The sequence below is a fragment of the Aphelocoma coerulescens genome, chromosome 3 (genome assembly GCF_041296385.1).
Source record: "Aphelocoma coerulescens isolate FSJ_1873_10779 chromosome 3, UR_Acoe_1.0, whole genome shotgun sequence".
In the NCBI taxonomy this organism is placed as follows: Eukaryota; Metazoa; Chordata; class Aves; order Passeriformes; family Corvidae; genus Aphelocoma; species Aphelocoma coerulescens.
This window is the reverse complement of record NC_091016.1, coordinates 1,577,560-1,603,590: the sequence shown is the minus strand read 5'-3', so window position 1 is coordinate 1,603,590 and position 26,031 is coordinate 1,577,560. Positions and strand designations below refer to the sequence as shown.

Below are 26,031 nucleotides of genomic sequence, written 5' to 3'. Positions count from 1 at the left end.
GCCCTGCAGAATTCTACAAAATAGGTTTTGATGTAGATAAATCCAGATGACAACATACTATCAGTTACTGTAATCCAAATTGTGTTGGTGAAGAAATGTCAGTGAACAACAGTGCAGGTTCTGCCTCACTGATTTCAATTAAGCAGTCAAAACTGGATATGATTGAGTACATCTGATTCTATTAAATTTAAAATAGAAGCTAAATACAGATTCTTCTCGAATCACTGTGTTAAATATGGATATTTTGTACTTCTAATTTTGACAAGAAAAAGCAATTGTTATTTCTCATGACTAGTAATAAAAACACCACAAATCACACTACTTTTTAAGCAAATATTGATTAGTAAATTGCCTGAAGTCCCAGGCACCAGTCAGCAGGTCATTAGTAGTCACAAATGCTTTATAGTAGTCTCCAGTCATGCTTTACAAAATCTTAAATAGCAAATGTATAGGAATGAAGAATTATTATAATATGCACTAGAAATAAAAACAACATCAAGGAAGGACGCACAACTCAGTGGCATGCAAGAGGAGTTGACTGCTGTCATATTCCCCTTCACCCAGCTGTTGGCACCTTACTGGAAGTGGCTTGACATACCCAGGCTCAGTCCCACATAGGTAAGGAAAGCAAAAAGCAAGTGGCCTCCCTCAAGTACCTTTATCACTTTCCAAAACCTACAGTCACTGTTTCTCTCAATCTGGAAACAGTCTGGATTTTACTTCTTTCTCTTTCCTTCCCAGTGAAAATGGATGTATTGGATTTCTGCAAGGAAATTAATTTCCTCTCAAGTGAACTCCGTTACCTTCCTGATAAAAAAACCTCTTAGCAGAGACAATGTAGTTTAAGTTACTTAAACCTTAACCCTCTGCAACAATATTTACATGGAGTCAGAGATAAGACAGTGTAACAGCATTGCAGCACTGGAGCACAAATTTGCTTTCCCAGAGCATTTTCTCGGAAAGATCTGGTCAAAGCACCCAGGTATGGAAATGCAATCAGCCATCCCAGGGATGTGTGGATGGCACAGAGCACAGTGCCAGGAAGCACAGAGGAAAGTACTGGAAACATCATGAAGGGCTGAAGGTAGGTCCAGTCTGGTCTCCACTGCAACACAGAGAAGTTTAAGAAGAAAAGCTGATGAAAAGCGACCCGTGAAGAAAAGCTGATGAAAAGGAACAGATAGAGGAACGTAAGATCATGGATCTCCAAATACATTTGGCCACGGAGATTTGTCTGAGATCTGATCCTCAGTTTTCTTGTACATAAACTTTATGCCCAAGATCCCTGAATCACTTACAGGAAAGCCTCGAGGTCTTCAAGGGGTTTGGGAGATTTTTGGCCAAAGTTTAGTTATCCAATGAGGTAGACAAGATGTCCCTTTGTAGGCTTTTGAAAATGCCCACCTGTCCTTGCCAACTACACAGAAGAACTGGAGGAGTTAAAAACAGAGACATCTGCTTCAAGGCTTCAGAAGTGTTAATGGACTTGAGTTACCCTCAAATCTTCTACAGATTCGTTCATGGGAATCAGTGTTTGTCCTACAAGGCTGAAATACACACATCCCCCCTTCTATGATAATTGACCACAGACAATTATTATTTAAAAAATCAATTGTTTTACTCTCTAGTTACTCAACAGCCTCAGTATTTAGCATTATATAAGGCCACATTAGACAATGAAAAGTGAAGCTAAGTGATTTAACTTGAAAATCAATTTGCAATTATATATGGGGGAGTAAAAGTGATATTTATTAGCTTACCATATGAGAAATGAGAGATTCCCAGAAACTGTCAGTTCTAAATCGTAATAGATCAAGAAAATTGCATCATTTGATGAGTTGCATCATAAAAATTGCATAAAATAATGAGCTGATGTGCTGAGCAAAAAAGCATGAACTTCATTTTTTATTACAGGACATGCTGTGTAACAGTGCCACAAGCCTGGTTCCCTCAAACACTGGCACAAGCAACATTATACATGTGTACTGACTTTTCTGTAGGGGGTGAAATTAAATTGTACCATTATATTTTATTCCAATGTGTTACTTAGTTTCGCAATATGCCAAAAAAGTAAGACTGGAGGCTCCTGTAGTTTCTTTCAGATTTAAAATCATTTAGCTTGTAAATGGTTTGAAGCTTTGAAGTTCTTTTTTTTTTTTTTTTTCTATTTATATGCTTTATTCACAATGGTAACATCTTATTAACAAATTCTCTTTTATTCCCAAATTTCTCAATAAGTAAAAACCTCAAGGAATGGAAAAAAACCCCCAGATAGCCAGGCCTTATATATTAAAGGTGACAACAACATTGACTTGTAAAGTTACAATAATGTTGTGTTACAATCAGTACAAATTATATATTTAATATACTTTATAGTTGTATGTATCTGAAATGTCTGGAGAAATCTTAGAATAGCTAAGTGGAGTTACTGAATTTAAGGCAAGAATGCAACTAGTTGGAATATGTGAACTGTATACTTAAACAGGATTCTTTTCTTTTCTTAATCTTCGGTTTATTTTCCTTTTAAAATAACCATATCAAAATTCCAAAGGTCAACTACTGTCATGATTTCTAGATTTTCTCTTCTATTGCCCAATTAAAAGAAAAAAAACAACCTCACCATTACTTTTAAATCATTCTTCAAATATTTTCTTAAATTTAGGAATGGGAAAGAAATTAAATTCTCCTAATAAATGGAAGTTAATAAACTCTTTTCTATCAGAGAGAAAGAAGACCTCCCAGGAGTACAAAATTAAGCAGTACATAAGTGTAGGACAGATAAGGTATCACTTTAAAGGGTAGCTGGAAATTGATTTCTGATTAAAACAAAACATTTAAAACCACAGAGGTCTTTTCCAGATCAGGAGCAGTGAATTTCTAAAAGTAACATTTTCCCTTCCTCCAAATATGCATTTTACTATAAGAAAGGAATGAAAAAGGAAGTAATTTTTTTTAATACATTATTTATATATAAATAAATTGGTATGTGAATGCTATATATATATATATATATATATATATATATATATATATATATATGTATGTATGTATGTATGTATATATAAAAATAATATCTGGATCCACCACTAAGAGCCAAATTTCAGCTGCCATCTGTCATGAATTAATAATACTGGTATTTTACTCATTTTCATGTATGCATCTTTCTCTATCAGATTTTGTTCCTAGCCTAACACTTAAGATTATAAATCTTCAGGAGAAGGGGTGCTCAAAGATAAAACAGTGAAATCTGATTACAAAAAAATGTGTGAAAGTACAGCTTTTTCAAGAATCACTTCTAATTAGGCTACTAAATCTAGGATGGTGCAGAACTTTACAAAATGAGTGGAAAATGCTATCTATTGTCACAATACAAAAGAGGAAGATCACAAGCTATCTAAACAATTTAGAAGCCCACTGGGTCTTTTTTCATCTGTTTTTAAGGTTTCAGAACAAGTTTTTAGTTAGGGAAGAAATAATACAAGTTTCCAATGAAAACGGAGTGTGGCAGAGAAGACAACAGAACTTGGTAAACAGCCACTATCCCACTCTAATATTGTACTTTTCTTAAATAACCTAGCTGAATTACATTAAGGTGGTAGAGCTGCTCTTCATCAGGGCTCCATTTAAGTATTCACTACATTGTCACACGGAAACTGATTAGCTCAGCTGCCAAAAACAGGCATTAGTACAAGAAAAAAAAATGGTCTGATAAGTAAAGAACTTGAGGTACAAAGTTACTCGTGCAGTTCCCCAAGAAACAGTGTCAGAGCTCATCCTATTTCATGCACCCTTCAGTAGCTTTGGTAAAAACCCAGAACTCTCCAACAACCCCTGCAGATGACACAAGGTTGGGAAGCATCACTAAAACAAAAGAAGTTAAATTATGCAGGAATAATCAAAGGGCTCTGAAGACCAGAATTATCAACAGCCAGAGGAAATGGGTATAAACTGCTAATAAATAAATATAAATAATAGATTGTAGATTTGAACAAAAATCAAATCTGAAACATCGGCGTAACAAGGATCTGTTCCACAGCAACAACATTCCTAAAGAAGTTGCATGAAGTATCCCAAAGGGCCGCTTACAACAGATGATGATTTGGGACCCTGAGCCAGTGCACGCTGGGACAGATGAAAACAACTTGTTCCAAAGCTGCTGCTGGGGATCTGACGTGTTTATCTATTTGGCCCACATGGGGCTGTGTCTTCTAGCACCCACAGCTCCTGCAGGTTGGCAGCTTTTCAAAAGCTTGTCAGGCCTTGACAGCATTCCTATTCCTGCGGAGCTGGGTGGGTCGCGCTGCAGATCACACCGTGATGATCGCGCTGACGTGTAACCCCGCGGGCACTGTTAGCACAGCCACAGAAAGGGGCACCATTGCTTTGCAGCTATTTACCCACTGTTTACCCAGCTGACAACATTTTGTATTTCGTATTTATTTAGCGCAAGGAGTAAAATAGAAAAGGCTTTTGCAAACTCACAAGAAACTTCGATGTACTGACGTCATGTTTCCAGCAGGATCCCAGAGGTTGGTGCTCCTATAGAATTTCTTTGCCAGCTTTCCAGCCTCTCATGCTATTAAACATCTCTCCGTTTTACACTGCACTTCTGGTGGTAATGGCACAGAGGCCTTCAGTAGAACTACTTTCCTTTGCTGACCATCTTTATTTTACTCACAGGAAGAAATCACAATTTTTCCAGTTTGCAAATAGCTTGCAGAATTTGTCAGGGACACTTCATAATGCCATTCCTGCAACAGGAGCTAATGGCTTCTGTACAGGAAAACTTCAGAGAAAATACATCCCTGTTACAGAAAGAAGATTATCCATTGCTATATTTTATATATTTATTGACTATAATCACTTTCGCTTTCTGCATTCATCTGTCATTCTGGAGGACTTGCTCATTACACTGTGGTACTTGCTGTTGTTTTATAATGAGGTTTACAAGCACTGGAAACCAGACAGATTTTTTTTCAAGCTGCCAGCTAAGGAAATTTTCAACCTATTACACAATACATTTCATAAAAACTACAGTGATTTAAGAAATTCTGACTCCAGCAGAACTACTGATTTATTTCATCAGGAAAAATACACCAGGAAATAAAGCTATAACTTAATATATGGAAGTCAAATTAACTAATTTAGGTAAATTAATAGGTTTTAAAAAGGAAGTTATTAAATTATATATATGTATACATTAGAGAAGGGAGCAGGATACAATGCTTTGGATCCTTCTTTGCCAGAAATGTCTTAATATAGAGCATTAGACTCTAAAATATAATCTTGCCAAGTAATTGTATCTACACATGAGAATAAATTGTTGGGGATCCTGACTTAGCTTTTGGAGGTATCAGTAGCTCCTAACAAAACAAATATCTGAAATTGAGAGCTTTATCAAAGTAAGAAGTTCATGTTCAGCTTTGTTTTAAAGAACGGAAACCCCAAACTACGCACAATCTTGCACTGCAGTCTCAAAGCTGTTATGCCTCTCTCGCCCCATCAGCGTGCTTTTAACACTCCTTCCACAAAGTCCACAAATGAACACATCATTTATCGGCAGAAACTTAATATTCTAATCAATTTCTACTCGTTTTAGTAGCTGTATGTAAGCAGATCATTTTTTCCAGATGACTCGTACTCCAGAGGAGTACAAAGGACACACTTCAGACCCTTGTAGTCCCAACATGTGTGGTTTCCCCACACTGGGAAGGCCTGGAAGTGAGCCGCCTGGCCCAGTGCCAACCCAGACCACGCTCAGTCTAAACACAGCACCGGCAAGTGCTACTTTCTGACACTTCACTGCTACTGTAGAGTATCCTTTAGCTTCCTCCTCAGGGGCTGAGATTTTATACACAGCTCCTCACGCAACTTCCTTCATCTCATCCCTTCCCTCCACTGCAAGATTCAACCAGCCAAGCACAGTGGAATTAAAGAGAAACACTCACGTGACATTGCCTTGTGTTACCTGGGCATTTAAGCAAGAAGATACATTTATAAAGTTGTTGAATGCCCATGGAGACCTGGGAAATCAGCACACCAGGACGTTCTGCAAGGCTTCTCAGTCAGTTCTACCCATTTAAATATATTTTGCCTCAGTGCTTTTTTGTGAAAAGTTAAATATTATCTGAATAGTTAAACTATTATTTTACTACTAAAAGAAGTATTTGAACCTGCACACATATTTAGTCCAGATACGCAAGTGGTTAGGAATTTTATTCCCTCCTTTCTGGTTACCACAGATACGTAAGCATGCATTCTCTATTCATCTTAGGAAATCCAAATTTTCTTTCCAATACAAAGTGAGTCTTTTCTCTACCACATTTATACCAAATGGCACTGTCTGACTGCACATTAGTGCTCCTGGCTCCATCTGTGTTCTGCTCTTCTTGGAAAGCACAAGGTCCGTAATGAACAGCGCTGGTTTGGCCAAAGGGAAAATGTCACCAGCTTGGACTGAGGGGTGGCTCACACAGAGTGCTGCCACCTCCAGAAAGGTCTGGGCTCAGAAAGCCCCACTGAACATAATGGGAGGTGACAGCACTCAGCATCTCTCAGGAGGCAAGCAGAAGCCCACAGAAACAGAAGTCTGCTTTTCACACAAACAAAATTTGTCTTCTACAGAAAGCCTACACCAAAAATCAATTTGTGGTCTGAAAATTTGCAGTTGTGAGTAGTGCTGTTATTAATGCAATATCCTGGGAGGGGTAGTGGATTTTGAATCAATTACTGAGATGACAGAAGCAAGGTAAGTGCTTGATAAAGCATGCCAGGAAGAAATTTCCTGAAATACCCAGAATCTGAGTTTTACAGAAACTGCCATGTGCAGCATTGCTGAAGTCCAGATAAGGAACAAGATATTCAGACTGGTACTGTATCTCTTCTATACAATGACAGCAAGCGTTGCTCTCAAACGTGAGGGCAAAATAGTCTCTTGTTCCACCTGTTCAGCTCCTGCCTGCAATCACATTAATTCAGGGTCAGTTACCTCTTCAGAGCTGGCAGCAGTACGTAGTAATTTAAAACCACCCTCTGGTGCCTAAAGAAAATACCAAACACAGCTGAGAATTCAGATTTTCTTCCTATCTGGGACAAGCAGGAAACCAGCTTTCATGTGTTCCTGTTGCAAGCATCTGGTTTCCACTCATAGCAGTCAACTGTGCTTACAAAAGCTCCAGTTCACCATGTCTGCTAGAAATATCGAAGGCTAAATTGTCATCTTATTATCTCAAGTTAACACACTGTCACCGGGCACAGGCAAGGGACTACAGCAGATCCCAGTGGAAGCTTTTCCTAAAACTAGTCATTCTAGATATTAACCAAAATGTTAAAATTGCCACTTTTATTTTACTATGATTTAAACCATCCAAATTGCCTCTGCTCTGTTCAGTATTAGAGTAAAGTAATCCCAGGGATGCCAGGAAGCAATGAAAGAGCTGTCTTCAGTTATTTCCTTCCAAATGCTTTGAAATGAGGAGGGTAACCATGACCAGAGGAATTGAGAAGTGAACACTCTGAGCTGCATTTTTCCTGTCTGCTGATATTTTGATGCTATTTTCATGCACTGCAGGGCTCTTCCACACAGCTGATCTCTTGCAGGTCATCAGTCACAAAGGACATCAATCAGCACAAGAAACTCAATTGATTAAAGATAATCTGTATAACTACGGCAGGTGAGATGATCAAATCTTGGTAAATTTCATTGCACAACGAATCTGCAGTTACCCAGAGAAGAAAGAAAGAAAGAAAAACACAAAACCAACCAAACAAAAAGAATTTAACTTAGGAGATAAACTCCGTGGAAAAGGCACTGACCTTTTTTACATTTTTGTTTACATCGACCAAGTTGAGCAGGAAGATGTGGTCCTTTGCCCCGACTAGTAGCCGGCCCCTCTCCTCATCCGGCAGCAAGGTTCGAAAATCAAGCCCCTCTGTTGAGCCCAGGAATGGGATGCAGCTGTTTGAAAGCAGCAAGTCTGTGGGAAAACGAAGAAAATCTTTATAATCAAAATGTTTATATATGACTCATCAGTGTCTTTTATAAATACATGCAACCAGCATGGAGTGTACCAGGGAAATGAGTGCAGTCTTGGAGCATGTCTTTCCAGAGTTATAATACAATTCCTGTTAACTTCGGGTTCTCTGGGGTTTTTCTTACTTCCAAATTGGGCAATATTTACTTGCACAAAATATTTTTCTATATAAAATTTTCTTAACAAATTATCTGTATGGCATAAAGGAATGAGAAATTCAACAGAAATTAGAAACCAAGAAAGACATATCTTTGCAAGATGTGTGCTATATCTTTCCTTCATCCCAAGAAAACGAATTCTGTTTATATCACCATACTCATGGATACACATGATCAAGGATCAATACCTCACCGTATTTGGTGCTCCAGATATAAAGCAGCGAAGAAGGTCAATGCCAGCCAAGAATAATTAGGAGCAGGAAACAGTGGGTAGGAACATTTGAAGATCATCCAGTTCAACTCCCTCACTATGAGGAGGAACATCTTTCACTGGATCAGCTCGCTCAAAGTCCCACCTAACACAGCCTTGAACGCTTCCAGGGATGGGGCATCTGCAACTTCTCTGGGCAACCTGTACCAGTTTCTCACCATTCTCATCATAAAAAATGTCTTTCTTCTATCCAGTTTCTATCCACTCTCTTTTAGTTCAAAACTATTGCCCCTTGTCCTGTCCCTAAAGGCTTTGGTTAAAAAGTCCTTTTTTCCTTTTTTACATCTTTTTCACAAGCCCCTTTTATATATTGAAAAGTTGCAATAAGGTCTCCTCAGAGCTTTCTTTTCTCCAGGCTGAACAACCCCAAACTTCTCAGCCTGTCTTCATACGGAAGGTGTTACAGCCCTCTGATCATTTTCAGGGCTCTTCCTTCCAAGGTCCATGTCTTTCTTGAACTGGGTGCCCCAGAACTGCATGTAGGACTGTAGGTAATTAAGAAAAAAAAAAAAATGCTCTATGAAACTAATGAAAGAACCTATACTGTTGCAAAAAAGCTAAAAAAGCTGTAAAATAAAAATTCTGTAGCATTTTGCCTAATGAATACTCTGTGGACGTAATTCTGGACGAGGACACAAACAACATATAGAAAAGAGCACAAGAATATTTAAGTCTTGTTGGGTAGTCATTACTTTGGGGAAAAGAAAATAAACATGTGAATCAGTTCTTCCACAAGCCAACTCTCCAAGCTAAACTATTTGGAAATCTTCAGACAGAAAGGCAAATCCTGTATTTAACGGGAAGATAAAATTAAGGGTATTTCCACCTTCCTGGCACTGGATGGACAATGTAGCATTCCTGCTAGAAAACCCAGACTTACTGCACAAGTTATTGGCATATCCTGATCATGATGAAAATTTGGGCCAGTGTTTTGGAGAAAAAAGTCCTGAATTAAATAAAGGGAAAAAAACCCCACCCAAACATTTTTCTCCAAGGTCTTACACAAACCAAGTGACAGGCAAGAAAAGATTAAGTTCTAGTCCTGGCTAATGAACAGAACCATGGGAGAAAAATATTTTATCATTATTAATCTGACTACCTGGTATATAATTATGACAATTATTTTTTGGCTCAGTCACTTCTACTTAAGTTTGTGTACTTTTGTCTGGCTCAGTGCAGGATGTTGTTATGGTACAATCTGAAAACAAATTGTCATGCATTGCAGCTCCTATTCCCCTAGGTGAGATTTATTTGGCAGTACTTTGGGAAAAAATCTTGCTTCACACTGAAAAATTTTATCTGATGCTGAGCATTACATTACTATACACCAGCACTGTCCTTTCCCACGTATCTTTCATGAAGGCAAAGATGTCAGGATTTGTTTTCTAAACTAGTAACACTTTAAAAGATGTTTATTAATTGCCAGCAAGACCACTTTGGAAGCAGCTTATGGTTAACATGGTACTATAAAAACCTCAGTCCTCACCTGCAGAACACAAGTAACTAGCATACAGAATATGAGGAAAAATTCCTTCTCATCTGCAGCCACAGGAATTTGATCTAAGGATAAATTACATGCTTGTGCAAATGCTCTAAAGCACTTTCAGCACTTAAAGCCATGCAAAGCATGGGCCTCTGCAAGAGTGTCAATTGCAAAAATATGTGGATTTGATTCTTCTCCACATACATGAAGGACGATGACTGAGACTGCTGTCTACTTCCAGTTTCCTTATTTGAAAGGAATGATCTCTGAAGAGACCATCCCAAATGGACATTTGTCATCTGTTGTTTAACAGTTCTAGAATTTCTCAGTAAAAAAAAAACCACCTAGAACAGCTACAACAGTGAGGGAAAATGCTGCCTCATGACTGAAATGCCCAAGTGGGAATGAACCCTGCCTGATGCCTTGTACAATCATTTATTTCACTGCATCGTAAGGAAAACATCTGTAGAATATTCCAGATTGAAATGACAACACTGCACACTCCTTTCTTACTGGTGCAAATGACAACACAAGCTGCAAAGTGGTGAAGAATCACGTTTGGTACCTACTATTGAAAACAGCTTGGAAATAAGACTCTGAGCATGGCCACTGATAAGATTATAACTGTAATATGATCTAATAAAACTTTACCAGTAAATATTAACAGAGGGTTGATTAAATTTCAGCTAGATTAATAATTGTTCTCAGTCTATAAAACAACGCATTTTAATCTTACGCATTGAAATTTCCCTTCACAGCGAGACATATTTACTATCACCAAGGATATTGCACTGGAAAAATTTACTGTGAAAAGCACATTTCCCAATGATTCTCAAGCTTAGAGCAAGCTGTTGATTTGAATCACTGCATCTCTGTAGCCTGGCTAACACAGAACCAGCATTCTCACAAGGTACAGTAACAAAGTTACAGGGATGGTCTTTCATGAGTACGTGTTCAGCACTCAGTTTATGGTCTCTAGTTGCTGTTTTCCTCAAAATTAAATACTTTTTTCCAGCCCGATGATTAACTAAGTATCCAGCTAACTCCCCTTCTGGGTTAATATTTCACTGCTGACTGATAGAAGCTGGAATAGTGACTGGGTTTTATTCATTTCACACAGTATCTCGGTGGACTTGGCTCAAAACAGCATGATCATTGCTTACTTATAAAATCTCCAGCAGCAGAGCCACAGCAAAGAGACTTCAAAAGTAAAAATCTCATTCTGTTCTGATCATATGTATTTGCATTTATAAAACATATTTACACTTGTTAGCATCAAGTCACATGTGTGGTGACCATGTTGCCATTCCTCAACTCCAGCATGCTGTCACAATGCAGCAATGTAGAACCACTTGGTTCAGAATCAGAATGCCCTTTGTGACTAGGTACAGATTTTTTTTAGTGACAAGCCATGCCTAAATTAGCAGAAAGGGAACATCTCAGTCACTTTCAAAACAGTTACAGACAACTTTGAAGGACTCTGAAACTAAAGGCTGTATAACTTTCATATACAGGAAAGAACAAAGGTTGCATCACTTGCCTTTACGGAGGAGCAAGTCCTTTCTCATGTTGGAGAATACACGTGAAGGTTTACATGGGCATTGTAGAAACTCAAGCAAATTTCTGGGATAAAGAAAAGTATTTCTCGCATGACTGCAGCAATTTATCCAATTCCTAAGGTATGCTGAGTTTAAAGTTGACCAGTTGACCCCAGATGTATTGGTATGAAGGCAAAGAGAATAAATACTTCCGGACTACTACCAATCTCTACAATGTAGTGCAAGAAGTAAATTACATTTTGTTTAGCTGCATGTCACCATGGACAAAGCCGTGCATGTGAAGTGGCTCTCATTGATATACAATACTATTAGGCCTGGTGAAAAACGTAATATTCATAGAACAGCAGGGCCTCTCCAAAAGGATACAGACAACTGGGAATAGAGAAAACATGACTTTCTGTGTTCACAGTTTTGTGTTAAAACCTTGGTTATGAGAAGCCCAAAAAAGAGCTGTGTACTAAACCACATGTTTTGCAGTTAGGGACTTCTCTGTTCATCTTTCAGGACGGAATTGTTCCCCAGGAGGGTATTACAGTTATAAAAGTGACTGTGAAAAGAACACTTTTCCAAAGATTCCTAAAAAATTCAGGAGTACTCTGCTGTAGAATTTCAGGCATTTCAGGGCATTTTCACATCAACCTTCAAGCATCTCTATGGGTTTGCTCAAGAGAGAGCACACGCAACATATCCAACATCTCTGTTTGCAAAATGGCATTATTTCAGGCAGGTATATAGGAACGACGTTCTCCAAGATACAGAGGCTTAAATATAAAGAATGTCACGTTTCAGGCAATTTGAGACACTTCTTTCCTTTTATTAATTTTCCAAACATAGCTATCCAGATATTACTGAAAAGGAGACAATCTACTATAGTAGGGTAGCTCAATTTCCTAAACTAAGACCAACTTTGCAAAATAGTTGTACACTGATAATAATAAAGGACCTCTGGAAGCAATGCTAATAAAGAATTCCTATTATAAAAATTTGGACTACCTATTCTCCTATGGTAAAGTGAGCTACAGGTCACTGAACAACTACATCAAGTCCCTAACAGGCCAGTTTCATGTCTTTGAGGTGTGCCAAGCAACCTCTCTCAGTCCGTAGTCTTCTGTAAGGATGTGCAGGTGGAGCCAGTTTCTGCCTCGTAGACGTAGGAACATCACAACAGCACCGTGGTAAACTGGAAGGTGAAGGGCAGGGCAATGCAGAGATGTGTGTCTGCACAGTGAATCCGTGTGCCGCAGCATCTTCCATCCACGGGAGCAGGAAAGCAGCTTCAGGATTGCCAGTGAAAAAAGGAAGAATTATGCAGTGCTCACGTGGCTGCCATCGGGTGTGAGCCCCCCCAGCACAGCTCTGTGCAGGGAATTCCTCTCAGTGGCCGGAGAGCAGCATCCAGAGGCGAAATCGCAGCTGACCGTAAGCTCGCATCGCCTCTGCGTGGGCGGCCGGATCTTGGGCCAGGTGCTCAAAGAGGTTGAGCGGCTCGACCGCTCGCATTGCCGGCGGCAAGCTGATCTCTGCAGGAAGCCTCTGGTTGCCTAGGACAAAGTGCTCCAGGCGTTTCAACTGCAGGCAGCGGCGCAGGTATGCCATGATGTCCCACAGCCGCCGTGCAAATTCCCTCCTGCGCCACTGGGACAGCGGTACGGTGGTCAGCACGTGCATGACCACAGTCTTCCAGGTCGAGCTGGAAAAACCTGTGCCCCTCAGGATGCAGGTGAAGAGCTGCAGGCATTTCAGGTGCAAGCTCTCACACGGCACCTGCCTGGCGACGTGCTGGAAGAATTTTGCCTCTGCCACAGCGTATGTCTCAGGCCACGCTGTGCTTGCGATGGAGTCGGCCTCGGCGGGATGGCTGCTCACAAAGATGCTGGAGCCGCCTGTCTGGGCCTCTGTGGGCTGGCTGACCGCAAAGATGTCGGAGTCCCCGTGGCGCACCCCAAACAACATCTTCACCACCAGGCTCTTCTTGCCTTTGCTCAGCCGGAATTGGCAGGACCGGCTGCAGGGCTGAAACACCAAGTGCCATGAGTACGACTGAGGCAAATGCAGCCACGAGCATCTCACCAGCTGGTAGAACCAGTGGGAGGTTTTCTCCACGTCCAGGTAGGAGCCGGTGCAGAGTGTCTCTAGGAGGCTGGGCTTCTGCTTCCGCCGCAGCTCCTCCTGCGAGTGGTGCAGGAAGCACAACAGCTTCTCGCCCAGCTGCTCCCTCTCACACATGCACACCAGCTCCACACGGACGCAGAAGGTCCTTGCTGCCATCTGCCCTGCACTGTTCAGCTCCAGGTGGAAGGCGTGTCCCGGTGGGGGATTCAGTGGGACCAGCACGCAGTACACCCCATCCTGCTCACGGGGACTCCAACCCTCAAAGGCACTGCCCACCCCGATGGCTTCTTGAGGCACCGGGTAGAAACTATTGCTCACGCTGTCAATAAAGACACGCGTGAAGCTCTCCATCAGCTCAGCTGCCACTGAGCGACCTTTCTCCACGTCCTCGACGGGACACTGTATGCGATCCACTAAAAGGATCCCTCGCTTATTCCCAGCGTCACGGGCGTCTTCTTCCTCTTCAATTCCACCACGGCTGCCTTTGCCCTTGCCAGCACTGCCTTCTTTTTCACTGGCAGCCACATTACCTTGTTCTCCTTCTTTTGCATCTTCATTCTTCTCTCCATTCGCATTTGCATCACCCTGCTTCTCATCTCTGTTTGCAGCACTGGTCTCTTCATTTCCAAGGTGAGTGGTTTTTTCTTCAGTTGCAGCAAACCCACTGTGGTCTATTGCCTTCCCACCATCACTGTTGTCTTCCTGCCCAATCCAATCACTGCTTTGTTGTTCACTGGCATCACTGCTTCCCTGCACCTTCACATCTGCTTTTTCTTCCTTTCCATCTACCTCGTATACTCCTTTATTTACAACATCACTGTTGCCTGCCTTCATATACGCATCATCGGTTTTTTCTTCATTTCCATCTCCGTCTTCCCTTCCAGCATCCTTGTCTGGCTCCACCTTCACATCCTTGTTTTCTCCTTCATTTACTTCATCTAGGTCTTCCACACCTCCAGTAACATTGCCAGGTTCTTCTCCATTTCCTTCGGCAGTATTGTCTCCTGGCATATTCCCATCACTCCAGCCTTCATCTTTCTTTGCATCATGGCCATCGTCACTTTTAACATCACTGTCTTTCTTCAACTTCACATCTTCATCTCGTTCATTGGCATCATCATCGTCTCCTTCATTTGCAGCCACAGGACTGCCTTCTTCATTTCCACTGCCGCTGTCATCTGCCTCCACAGTCACATCTATGGTTTCTCCATCTCCCTTGGAATCCAAACTGTCTTCTTCCTTTTCTTTTTCCTTCTCCTCTCCCAAGGTCTTGCAGGAGCTCTGGTCCTTGCCGCTGCTGTTGGTTTCGCTGGCTTCAGGACTCCTCCTGCAGCTAAACCACAGGCCCAAGAGGAGCAGGAGTCCAGCAAGAGCCCAGAATGGCCACTGCTGCAGGGCACCAAAGAGCAGGGCTCCCCAGCCCTCGTCCTGCTGCTCCGGGGGCCCTTGCTCCAGCTCCTGCAGCAGCCGAGCCATCTCGCGGTCAAGCAGCTCCTCACGCTCCTGCATTCGCCGGTGCGTGGCCTCATCCAGCCCATCCCCAGCTGGCTGGGGGTACTGGATCAGGCTTTGCACGAGCACGAAGAGCAATGACAACAAAGCCATGGTCTGCAAGAGGACACACAGAAGGGGTTCAGTAGGGCCAGCATGGAGGCAGCCAGTGGGGGGCAGGAGCCACAGGGACGTGGCAGCAGGAAGGAGAGGGCCCCTGGCAGCTGGCAGGAGGCAAGGCCTGCACCGCTGCCCCAGCAAGCACCGAGCCTGAGCAAGGCACTCCCACCAGGGGCTGGGCCCTGGATGCAGGGACAGAACACACGCCCCGGGTGCCGGCGCTTCTGCCCCAGCCCTCCCCCAGCCCTGCCTCCCCACCGCCTGTGTGCACTCACCGCTTGCCCAGGCTCTACTGGGGCAGCGGCAACCCATGGGGCCTTTAATAGCTGCCCCCATTGTGACACGGCCCCTGTGCTGTCACAGGCCCCAGAGCGCATCACAGGCCAGCCCCACCCGCCATCCCCAGCCCGGGAACTCATCATGGCCCTGGGCACCCAAAGCCTCAAGAGACGCAAAGTGCAGACCCATCAGTCGTGAACCTGGGAACCCCAGAGCTTCCCTGTACAAAGCAGGCACAAGCGCCCTCCCACACAAACCCTTGTCAAATATAAATATGGGTGACATGATCCATGGATGCTCTTGGTATATAGGTGTAAGCTTTTATTTAATCTTGGAGGGGGACATTTTTTATTAATAATATTTATATTGATTACTTTTGGGGCAGTATGTCATATAGGCTAATGTTTTGTTACAGATTTAGTGAGAAATCTTTCTGAAAGAAATCCAGGCTGCTTGAATGATGCACAGGAAGATCTAACACCCTCCTTTAAGAGGCCCAGTAAGTTAATTACAAAATTTTGGTGTCTTCAGCAACCTCTCAGCTCTTAAAACTCTATGGTTCAACACAGTGCAAAATTCTGGGATAGCCAGGATTTTGTTCAGAAAGTAGAATGTCTCCTTTTTCAAATTTGTAGCAAAGATGTACATCTGTCACTCCCACCATCTTCAAAATTGTCTGCCTTAAACAGAGTTAACCAATCTCTCTGACTTGTTTGATGTTGTGCTGGTTAAATAAAGGAAATTCTGACTCTTTCTGCTATCTCTGTGTATTTATCTCCAAAGGACTGTGAGTACGGAAGAGTCATCCCCTATATTCCTCAGCTCTTCTTTGGGGAACTCACCTAGAAATGGAACTGCAGAAATGGGGAGGGAGGAAAAAGAAACAGGACGTGAATCGAGCACCTGCATAGTGACCACAGATGTCCACTGCTAGACAGACACTGACGTCAGGCAGATCGTGCCCTCCAAATAGTGCTCAGAAAGAGAACAAGTTTGGGATTTCTGAAACTGCTCTGAATTGGATTTGCTTAAACAGATGTCATTAGTAAAAGTAATCAAAGAAAGAGTTTTGATCCCTCTTCCAAGCTGATGCCACTTATCATGTCTCTTCCCTGCATTCTTCTAGGGAAGCTGTTTTTGATGTTGTCCCGTCCTTCTTTTTATAAGAGAGCAAAAATCCTTTGTTAAGTATTACTCTTTCAGTTTTGTGTCCTCTCATCTTCTGAGATATAGTAAAGTGAACATTCAGCAGAATAGTTTTGTATTTTTTGAACACAATTCTTCTTTTATCCAATTGAGGCCCTTCTGTGATCATGAAAAAACAGCCTCCAGTCAGTGACATCAACAGTTTACACTCATAAGAGCTTGACATGGGTCAGTTCTCCAAGGTTATTCTTAGTTCAACTGCTATGTAAGCTGTTGATGTCACTGACTGGAGGCTGCTCTTCAGGACATGATATATATGATAATTATATGACAGAAAATGCAACATAGAGTTGAATCTGACCTTCAAGTTCACTAGCTTAAAAAAGGAAAAAAAATGTCTGCAAGAAATTTGCTGCTTTTCCCATTACTAAGATGTAATAAATGCCTTCAAGTTTATACTCGGTCGACGGCATATACACATGGACAGCAGCACCCATCCATCTTCAAGCTAGGGTACATTTTAAGTCTCAATGATCACTGCCTCCAGAAAGCATTTTTGAGACAAAACAGGCAAAGTCTTTTGCATATCTAGACAATCATCCAATACTAGGATCTTCACTCTCACATAAACACTTCATGTTTTTCCATAGAGGAATCTGAGATAGATTTTTCTGACAAATAACAGACCACCAAAAATTAATTAAACGACAAACAAGGGAAAAGCACCACTTCCTCACTCAGCACATTTTCCTTGATTTTCATTAAGCATTCAGATTTACAGACGCTGATATTGCCACAAGAGCAGTTTTTTTCTGGTTTTACTTCCTCTTCTAGTAGAGCAAGCACAGCTGCAAAATGCAAGCTCATTTCTAGGCTCTCTTACACATCACCAGTTTACCACATTCCAACCAGTCATAGCTGTGCAACACCCCGTCAGGGTACTGGGATTACTGCAGTGTCACAGACAGCTTAAGTGAGGCTCATGGAGCTGTACAGTTTTAACTACGTTTTAGATGTATAATTAAATGATGCATGACATGGAAATAAGCCAGCTGTACTGAAACTGAACAAACTAACTGCTGTGATGCAACAGTTAAGCATCTCATCAGTTATAAAATGAAACAGGTTTAAAGCAAAAGCAATATAGAGAACAGAATGCTTGACACTGTTAAATAGCATGTTCAAAGGATAATTTTTGAACATTAAGGAAATGTACTCACCCAGTCAAATTTTCAAAAGAATTCCTGGCACCAAAATGTTCTCTGTTTGCTTTTTCACCATGTTTTAAGAATGGATCACTCTTAGGGGGAAGAAAATCCTGTGTGCAAAACACTGCGGGAAACTAAACAATCCTTAAACATGGCTAATTGCCATGTGGAGCTGATGGTTTAGCACGGTCATCCTTCAGCAGAGGAGAAAGAACTGCCTGTCTTTAGTTTACTTAGGTAAGATGAAAAAAGTGAGGAGTGTGAATTTGATCTCGCTTCAATTTACTTCAGTGGAAAAACTCTTGCCATGACTTCAGTGAGAGTGAGACTGCATCTTAATTCATTCTATATGGAGAAAAACAAACCAGCTGAGAATAATGCTTTTGTTTATTAGATTTAAATTACTACCATAGTCGTTTTGAACAGTGCTAAGTAAATCCTGCTTTAAAAGCCAAACCTTGCCTTCAGTCGTGCTTATTCCTCTGTACTGTGTCACAGTGCAGGATTCCTGGTCCTCTGACCAAGTCACGGCTGTCACAGTAAGCATGGTTTGCTCTGGGGAATGGCCACATTCCCACACGGGAATGATACATGTTTGTGGATATCACTGGTGACAATGCCCAAATCTGGCCTGGTGCATGCCCCCCAGCCAAGAAACTAGGGTGCACGCTTTGGTAATATAAATGCATTCACTGAGAACACAGACTACACTTACTGAAATGTCCATGGAAAGCAGCCAAGTAAATCAAATCAATAGGGTTAAATTTGCAATTTCTCTCTTTCTGCAGGAAAATTTTAGGATAGCCACAAATTGAGAAAAATTTGATTTTTTTTCTTCTTTTTCTCAGAAGGCAATCAACCTTCTGGGTCTGGCTATTCTTTACTTCTCCCTATGAAGTAAAATCTAAAAAGACACACACGATATTTATGGAAGGACCTCCCAATGAATTAGGAAAAATTATTACTCAGAAGATAAAACAGAAACAAGACTGTCTACACTGTATGAATTAAACATACGAGAATTAGGACACAGAGCCTTCCATCCTTTAGTAACAGAACTGATGCTGTCCTGAAAATGACATGAATGAATTAGACTGGTGTATGAAAACCTTCTGCATCTGCTCTAGAGGTTGGAATGAGGATGTCAAATGAGGCAGCAGACAACAAGGATGTGCTGCTTAGGGAAGCTGTGGTTGTGGAGTTCTGCAGTTTGGATGAAGGTCACAGGTTATCTCCATCTACATGAAAATGAGTGATAAATATACACTGTCGGTCTTAAGACTGAAAGAGTACTAGGCAAAGAGGGTTAAAATATGGAATATTACTCAAAATCATCCCCTGGTTTTCTAAAGATCCTAATCTTCTATTAGAAGACAGTTTGTTACCTTCTCCTAATATTAAAACTACAGTAATAAAAGCACCTCAATCTTGTAGAAGTATCTAAGATACACAGATTAAGTAAGGTATATGCACTGAGAGCACCCTAAAAACATCACAAGAGGAGTGACAATTTCTGGGATAGTAATGACATGAACAAGTATCTAACTTAAGTCTGAGTGAATAAGAGAATTTTTCAACTAATGGATATGGGAAAATGTGAAAAGATGAGATACATGATTAAAGATCATAGTGGATTTGATTAACACAGGTGGAGAATATATGACTTTGATTCTGTACTACAACGTATTTTAATTGATTTGTGTGTAGTTTTAGTTTTATACATGCACAATTTTTTTAGAACACATCTTTAGACTGGGACAAACAATAAAGGAAATCCATTGTACGACTTTACATTGATCCCGACATCATTCACTGGAATATCTTAACATTTCCTGCACAGATTCCCATTCGTTAAGATGACGACCTTGAGAAGAAGGAAACCTATAGCTGCCATTCAGAGAAGGTCTAAAATTTTAATTGCTGTTTGAACACAAAGGAGCTTTGACATGCTGTGGTTTATTGAAGCACTCCTGCAGTTATAGACACATCTTTAACCACCCTACCCTCTCCCTCTTCCTCCATCCACCACTGATTGATGCAACTGGAAAACTCAGTAACTGCAAAGTCCTGCTTACTTCCAGCTCTCCTGCCCCAGCAAATGCTCAGCTCTTCTGGGAAGATGGAGCTATGCCATAAACACATTGCACATGAAAGGAGACGAAACCTTCCCTTCAAAGACACGTGTGACCAGGTTTTTGGAACTGCCTGATGTGGCCAGTTCTCATCTGTTTTCCATAAAGAAGGAGAAGAGCCCTGTATTCTCCTCTTCATGATAGTTCAAGTATTAATTCCAAAGAACAGAGATGCCAGGACTTGTCAGTGACATGACTAACAATTTTATGACAACTGGCAAAACAGTTCATTTCTCCTACATCTTATTCTCAGAAACCTTGGAATTGTTTTGTCTGAAAGATTTGGGGGGAGGAAGGTAGACTTAATTCTCACAACTATATTAAATACTCAGTATATGTGATATCCTGTTGTCAACACACAAAATATAGTTTGATTATGATAAGCCATACTGGAATCATTTACAGTACATAAGTGTGAAAAAACAGCATTAAATTGTTTCTTGTTCCATGTGGAAAAATATACACCTTCCAACCCCCCAAGAAAGTAAGACAAAGCACAATAAATTCTGGTAATTCTCTTTCTTCCGACTTTTCAGTTCCATCACAGCTCTCAAAATTAAGATTTATGTGCTATTTTGCATCTGCATCTGTTGTTGATTTTCCCCCCCTACGGGGATATAGGTGAATAAGTTTGGACAGGAAACGGTATCCCTCAAGCCAAACTGAAAGGTTTATAAAGTTGCTAATAAAAGTTTGGATCAGGGCCTAAATATCAATCATCTGCTCATTGTCTTTTTAAACGAGCTCAGGCATTTCCCCAACTGTTCCCAGCAGGTCTCTGCCACTATTTTAAACTAAGATTTCAGCCATTTTTTTTTCCCTGTGTTGACCTCAATAATTTTTCTTTCTCCCCCTCTTTACCTGCCAAAGGCATCCATCAGGATTTTGCCAAAGGCTATCTGCTTTTGAAGTTGAGAGGAATTCACTAATCGTGAGTGTCAAATCCACAATAAATGCCGTCGCCATGTGGTACATGCTGCTTTTGGGAATTATCTCAAAAGGCCTGGCTGTGAGAAGGCCGGCTGTATGTTAGGAGGGTTTTACTGCTAACTTTCGTAACTCACGTCAGGTCTTTCAGTTTCTCTATTCATTGGCTTCAGTGAGTGCAACTGTTTCCCAAAGTAATAAAAATGTTGTCAAGATCCCTTGATCTTGCTTCCTCTGTCTCTCTCACACAAACACATCCAAACACATTTATATACACAGTGGAATAGCATGCGCAGTGGCACGCAAATCTAGCAAAAGAGAAGCTTGTAAATAAATAGCAAGTCATTCTGCTTACTCAATAAATTTCTCTGGGTGTTAAACTCATGATAAACATATCATAAGCCCCAATGAAGGCTTTACAGCCTGTCCCATCACACCATCCTGAGTGTAACTCTGCAATGCATAGGAAGACATAAGTTTGAAAAACAGAGCAGAAATAGCTCCCATAAGGGCAAGGTGCTGACACAGCTGAAACATAACTAATGGGAGAGCACTTGTTTTCACTAAAGAAGAAAGTATCAGTGACACACCTCTGTGCCTGTGCAGGTGTGCTGTACATTCAAAGCAAAAAGAAATCTACCTTCTTTAAAAACTTGTCCATTAATACATAAATATGTCTGTGTTGAAATCCCTCGGTACCATTCTTAACAAGAACTACACACAAGACTAAGAAATTCTGCAGAGAAACACGCTTTTGTGATCCAAAGAGGCAAGGAGAAAGAAAACCACCTATGAAGAGTTTAACATACCCACTTAGTGATAGAAAAAGAATTATTACAAAAATAAATGTCAGTCCCCTTGAAACACTTGAGTCAGCTCTCTCAACTTCCTCTGATGCTGTAGGAAGGTGTGAACGTCCTCCATGTCTCACATCATCCCTACCAGCCACATAGGAATGTCTCCAATGCACCTCAGAGTGTTTCAAGTACCACTCCCCTCTAATTTATGTAGAGTCTGTTAACATCCTCTTGGAGCAAACAGAAATAATACTTTTAAAAGACAGTTATACTTCAGAAACATGTGCCCCGACACAACAAAAAGCCCAGATTTTAATACTGCCCCGAGGCAGAATTCATCCATCTTTAAGGCTTCTATTATGTATTTCCTGGTTAGTAATACAAAAGAACTGCTGGCAGTATCACATCAAAACGGAAGTGGCAGAATCAGAAAAACTACTGAAAAGTTTACCTTTATAGGAAAGCTTCAGTCTTGGGATATTTTGTTTTGACATTCCAGTGACTGGAAGGAACAGCATCACTAAAGACAGCGGGCTGCAGGCACGTGGCACTTGCAAAGCTCTCATTCTGCTCTCCTCTTCTGTATCTTCTTTTGTACTATGGTGAAGTATCTCCCCACTTTTCAAACAATCCAAGTTTTATCTGGAAGAAAAAAAGAAAACATCTGCAGATCTGCTTTACTGCATAAGTAACAATTCTGTAAGCAAGCCAGACCTATCTTTAAGGAGCACCTCAGTTAATTTCTTTGCTACAAAAGTATTTTTCCTCTAGTACAAGTAAATATGTTTTGTTTCCTTAATACTAAATTTACACATTTTGACATTGGAAAAATATGTAAACTTTTCAGACACCAGTGTCTAGCCTAGCTAAAGTTTAAGCACAAATTAAATTAATGCAGTATCCATAAAAAGAACATATGACATTCAAAAGTGACCATGCAACTTGATAGTTAATACTAGTCCATTGGATATCTTATATGTTTTATAGCTCTTTTTGTCTCAGTACAACAGCTATTGTGTGTTTATGCTATGACTAGAATGAACTGTAATGTCTCAGATGCCATGGGGGTACAAGCTGAGTTAACAGTGAGTACATATCCATATCCATCAAAAACTTTTCATAAATAAACTAAGAAAACTGGACAGAGCAAGCAGTTGTGTTTCGTTTTAATAGAGAAAAAAGTCAAAGCGGATGATGGATTTAAAAGTGTTTTCAGTATGATATTTCCAGCAGAATAACTGCCTCAACTCATCCACCAAAATGTCCTATAAACTTTAATGAGTGTTTCAGGCTGGAGTCAATAGGCTGATATGGGATTTTGTTAGCACAGTGTGTAACTAAGCCAGCTTTGCAACACTTTTCACTTAGTAAGAATCATTCGTAGTCCATAAATCTTAAAGTTTTTTACAAACGAAAGCAATTATCACTGCCCTTATTTTCCCTATGCAAAAACGGAACCATAAAGCTGCAATGAACCTATTTCCTCAAGGTCACACAGCCAGCACAGGAGTTGAAAAGAAAACAGCAACAGCAGTCCTGCTGTCCTTTGTACCCAGCTATCAAGGATCCCTTTTGCCCAATAACTCGACTTTTGCACGTGAAATTATTTGAAACGGCATCTTGAGTTCTGAAGGCAAAACTTCACGGTTAATAAATCACAGAGATCAGAGTATGAAAATATTTGTGAGACCAGATCCTTCCCCCTGCAAGTGCCTGATGCTAGAGGTCAAGGGAGATGGCTGGTGAAATGACAAATGTCAGTGTTTGAGTAATGCTGGAAAACCAAGGAGTAAGGAAATGTTATGGTTAGTCGAGAGATTAATGGCTCATGATGTGCCATGAAAATTCTTTTCTGAAAGGAACTGGAGCTGCCTGATTAAAAGAGCAATCCTAGTGCCCACATCAGCCAGCACTTGCACAGACACCAAAGGATAGGTTCCTCACAAGTCCATGAGAGATGCAGCACAGCTTGTGGCCCCTGAGCCTTTCCACTGGTCTGTTATTTGAACTCCTGCAGCACTAGGTCTTGCAATTCTGTGAGCTACAGCAGCACCCAGAACCAATTCAGCACGTCCTGATACAGGCAGTTCATCCTTCCAGGCATGAAAGGATGGAAACAGAATCCCTTCAGTTCTCTCTGACACAGGAAATCTTGCTCAGATGGGCTTTCTGAGCCTCCAGACTTTCGCTCAGTAGCAAAAGACAAGGAAGTGTGCAAGAAAAGCATGATGGTGAAAAAGAGGGAAACAATCCGTAAAATCCCCAAAGCATAATTCCTATTGCAGAACACTAAGCTTCTTTCTTCTCAGTCCCCTCTTCAACACTCATATTCAGTGTCTGAATGCACTACTCTTGGCCAAGCGTGAGTACACGTTCATGAAATGACATGGAGAGAAAACAGACAAACATGAAATGCCTGTTTCATCTTTCTCTTCCCTTTATTACAGTATCAGATCCTAAGAGAACACCCTTAATTTCTTCTGTGCCAACACATCTATTTGAGGGTGGACCACGAAGGACTGAAGTGGATTAGACCATCCCAGGGTTAAATCGCCTTTAAGAAATTTATTTAGAGGTGAAAAAGGGGAAAAGAAGGAGAGGGGAGGAGGGGGAAGAATATGTGAAAATGAGACACCAGCCCTGTTCATCTTCAGCAGGATGATAGTGACAAACCATACTTCAAAAAGAAGCAATTAAGAGGGAGCCAGTCTCACTGCAAGTATGTTGAGAAGTCATGGCCTGAAGCCATGGGCCTCAGCCAACAGGGAACTCACCAAAGGATATGGGGCTCATTTTCTTGAGGCAAATTACTGTGAAGAATCAGGACTAAATTTGACTAAAAAACCAGTTGTGTCAATGCACTGTCATTTGCTGAATTGATTGAGAATCAGCACCAAACTCGGGCCTTCGGCCATAGCTCACAACCTCACTTTTTCATGTAGGCTTTTTTTGCTAATGGGAACCTTCCTTTGTTTTGGTTGGTTTTTTTTTTCCTTTTCCCCTTTTATTTGAATAAAGTCTGTGAAAAACCATTTGCTTTCACAAGGCAGTTAGTTTACACTCGAGGCAGCTGCTCTGTGAGCTCGAGCCAACCCTGTCCTGTCTTTAGATTCATTGCAATCTGGCCAGATTGTCACATATATTTTTAGTTTATGATGATCCTCTAATACAATTCCACACAGAGTCCTTCCAACAGTCTAGCTCAGGTTAATGAACTTCAGGCCAACTAACTTGCCATTAATCATCAGGAAATGCCCTTCCTCTCTGTAACACATGCAATGTCAATCAGTGTCCTGTGCTGAAAAGACCCACGGTCACGCAGCTCAGTAGCAAACAGTTCCACGGGCAGAAATAAAACATAAAACCTAAACGCAAATTTGACTCCCCCATTCCTTCCTCCCCTCAAAAGTAAGAAGAATTTGGTCAGAGAAGGAAAAATTACTGGTTTGTTCAGTTCTTCGATACTTCAGCTAAGGACCAACACATTGTAAAACCTCCTCACCATGAACAGATCCAAAATAACTGAGGAAAAAGAGTCTGAAATGAAAAATGCTGAGGCTAAAGCTGGTTTCCCACCTTGGCTTCAGCTAGGAAATAGCACCGCACTGTGTTCATTATCACCTGCAAGACCGACCAGGGAAGGAAGCCAGGCATACACCTCGCTGAAACAGGGGCATTTCCAATGGAATAAAGAAGCTTTTATTTGCCCCATGTAGGGGTGGGAGGCACAAGGCTGAGGAGGGGCTGAGCAGCCTGGCTCCATCCTGCTAGGACCTCCCTGCGGGGCCCATAAATTGGGAACAGGCCGTAGGTTAAATGCCAAAAGACAGAAAGCTGAACTGCTGGTGCCCGGCCATCCTGACAGAGAGAGGGGCTGGACCTGACTGGCACATGTGGGATGCCACGTCTCTGAAATGAGGTGTCACCTCCCTGCAATTGGTCAGATTTAGTGGAGCCTATAAAACAGATTGCTCTGAAGCTACTGTCTGAAACAAGAAAACCTGGGGCCAATTTACTAAACATAATTTATTCCAGGCCCTTTGTGGCAATAAACAGAGCTCTTCAGCCTTCTCAAACACACAGACAGTAAGGAGTTCTGTGCTTATGGGAGCTTTTTCAGATCGTTCAGCTCAAACCTATCTAAATGCAAAGTCTTGCATTCACAAATACTGTGTAGTTTCCGACTTCTCCTGGCATCATGAAGTCCAGAGCTGAAAGGACTGTGACCCATCTGCAAACACACGCTTTATAAACTGTATTCGTGTAACTCTTGGTTAGTTCTGTAAAATAAAAACCTTTATGGAATTGGAGGATA

General features: G+C 41.2%; 3 protein-coding genes across 10 annotated transcripts in view; all 3 read right to left on the bottom strand.

Annotated features, from left to right (window-relative positions):
- LOC138107495 (semaphorin-3D-like) overlaps window positions 1-26,031 on the bottom strand; it is a 50,799-nt gene that overhangs the window by 16,992 nt on the left and 7,776 nt on the right. For 5 of the 8 annotated variants that reach the window (XR_011149557.1, XM_069008740.1, XM_069008744.1 and 2 more), the window contains exons 3-4: window positions 22,168-22,358; window positions 7,816-7,976 (exon numbers count right to left, since the gene is read on the bottom strand). Coding sequence is in view for 4 of the 8 variants with exons in the window: in XM_069008740.1 (XP_068864841.1) it covers window positions 7,816-7,976; window positions 22,168-22,282 (276 nt within the window). In the remaining 4 variants the exon portion in view is untranslated. Of the gene's footprint in view, window positions 1-4,482; window positions 5,002-5,948; window positions 7,067-7,815; window positions 7,977-8,384; window positions 8,921-22,167; window positions 22,359-26,031 lie in introns of those variants that run through there. The other 3 variants (XR_011149559.1, XR_011149560.1, XR_011149558.1) reach the window with 3 other exon arrangements.
- LOC138107098 (inositol 1,4,5-trisphosphate receptor-interacting protein-like 1) lies at window positions 12,322-14,450 on the bottom strand. The gene has a single exon (XM_069008420.1). It carries the CDS (start codon window positions 14,448-14,450, stop codon window positions 12,879-12,881), a length of 1,572 nt encoding a protein of 523 aa, XP_068864521.1. The 3' UTR covers window positions 12,322-12,878.
- LOC138108776 (neurofilament light polypeptide-like) lies at window positions 14,473-15,695 on the bottom strand. Its single transcript, XM_069011877.1, has 3 exons — window positions 15,621-15,695; window positions 14,550-15,224; window positions 14,473-14,493 (listed from the first exon to the last, which is right to left on the bottom strand). The coding sequence occupies exons 1-3, from the start codon at window positions 15,693-15,695 to the stop codon at window positions 14,473-14,475; spliced, it is 771 nt and encodes a 256-aa protein (XP_068867978.1).

What these genes read in the sequence shown, in the direction of transcription:
- LOC138107098 (XM_069008420.1), bottom strand. Translation starts at nt 14,450, where the DNA reads ATGAAGGCAGGCAACAGTGATGTTGTAAATAAAGGAGTATACGAGGTA.
- LOC138108776 (XM_069011877.1), bottom strand. Translation starts at nt 15,695, where the DNA reads ATGGGTCTGCACTTTGCGTCTCTTGAGGCTTTGGGTGCCCAGGGCCAT. An exon ending in TCCCGGGCTGGGGATGGCGG is followed by an intron (nt 15,225 to 15,620) that starts GTGGGGCTGGCC and finishes GTCCTCTTGCAG; the next exon opens with ACCATGGCTTTGTTGTCATT. An exon ending in GTGTGGAAGACCTAGATGAA is followed by an intron (nt 14,494 to 14,549) that starts GTAAATGAAGGA and finishes GGATGCTGGAAG; the next exon opens with GGAAGACGGAGATGGAAATG.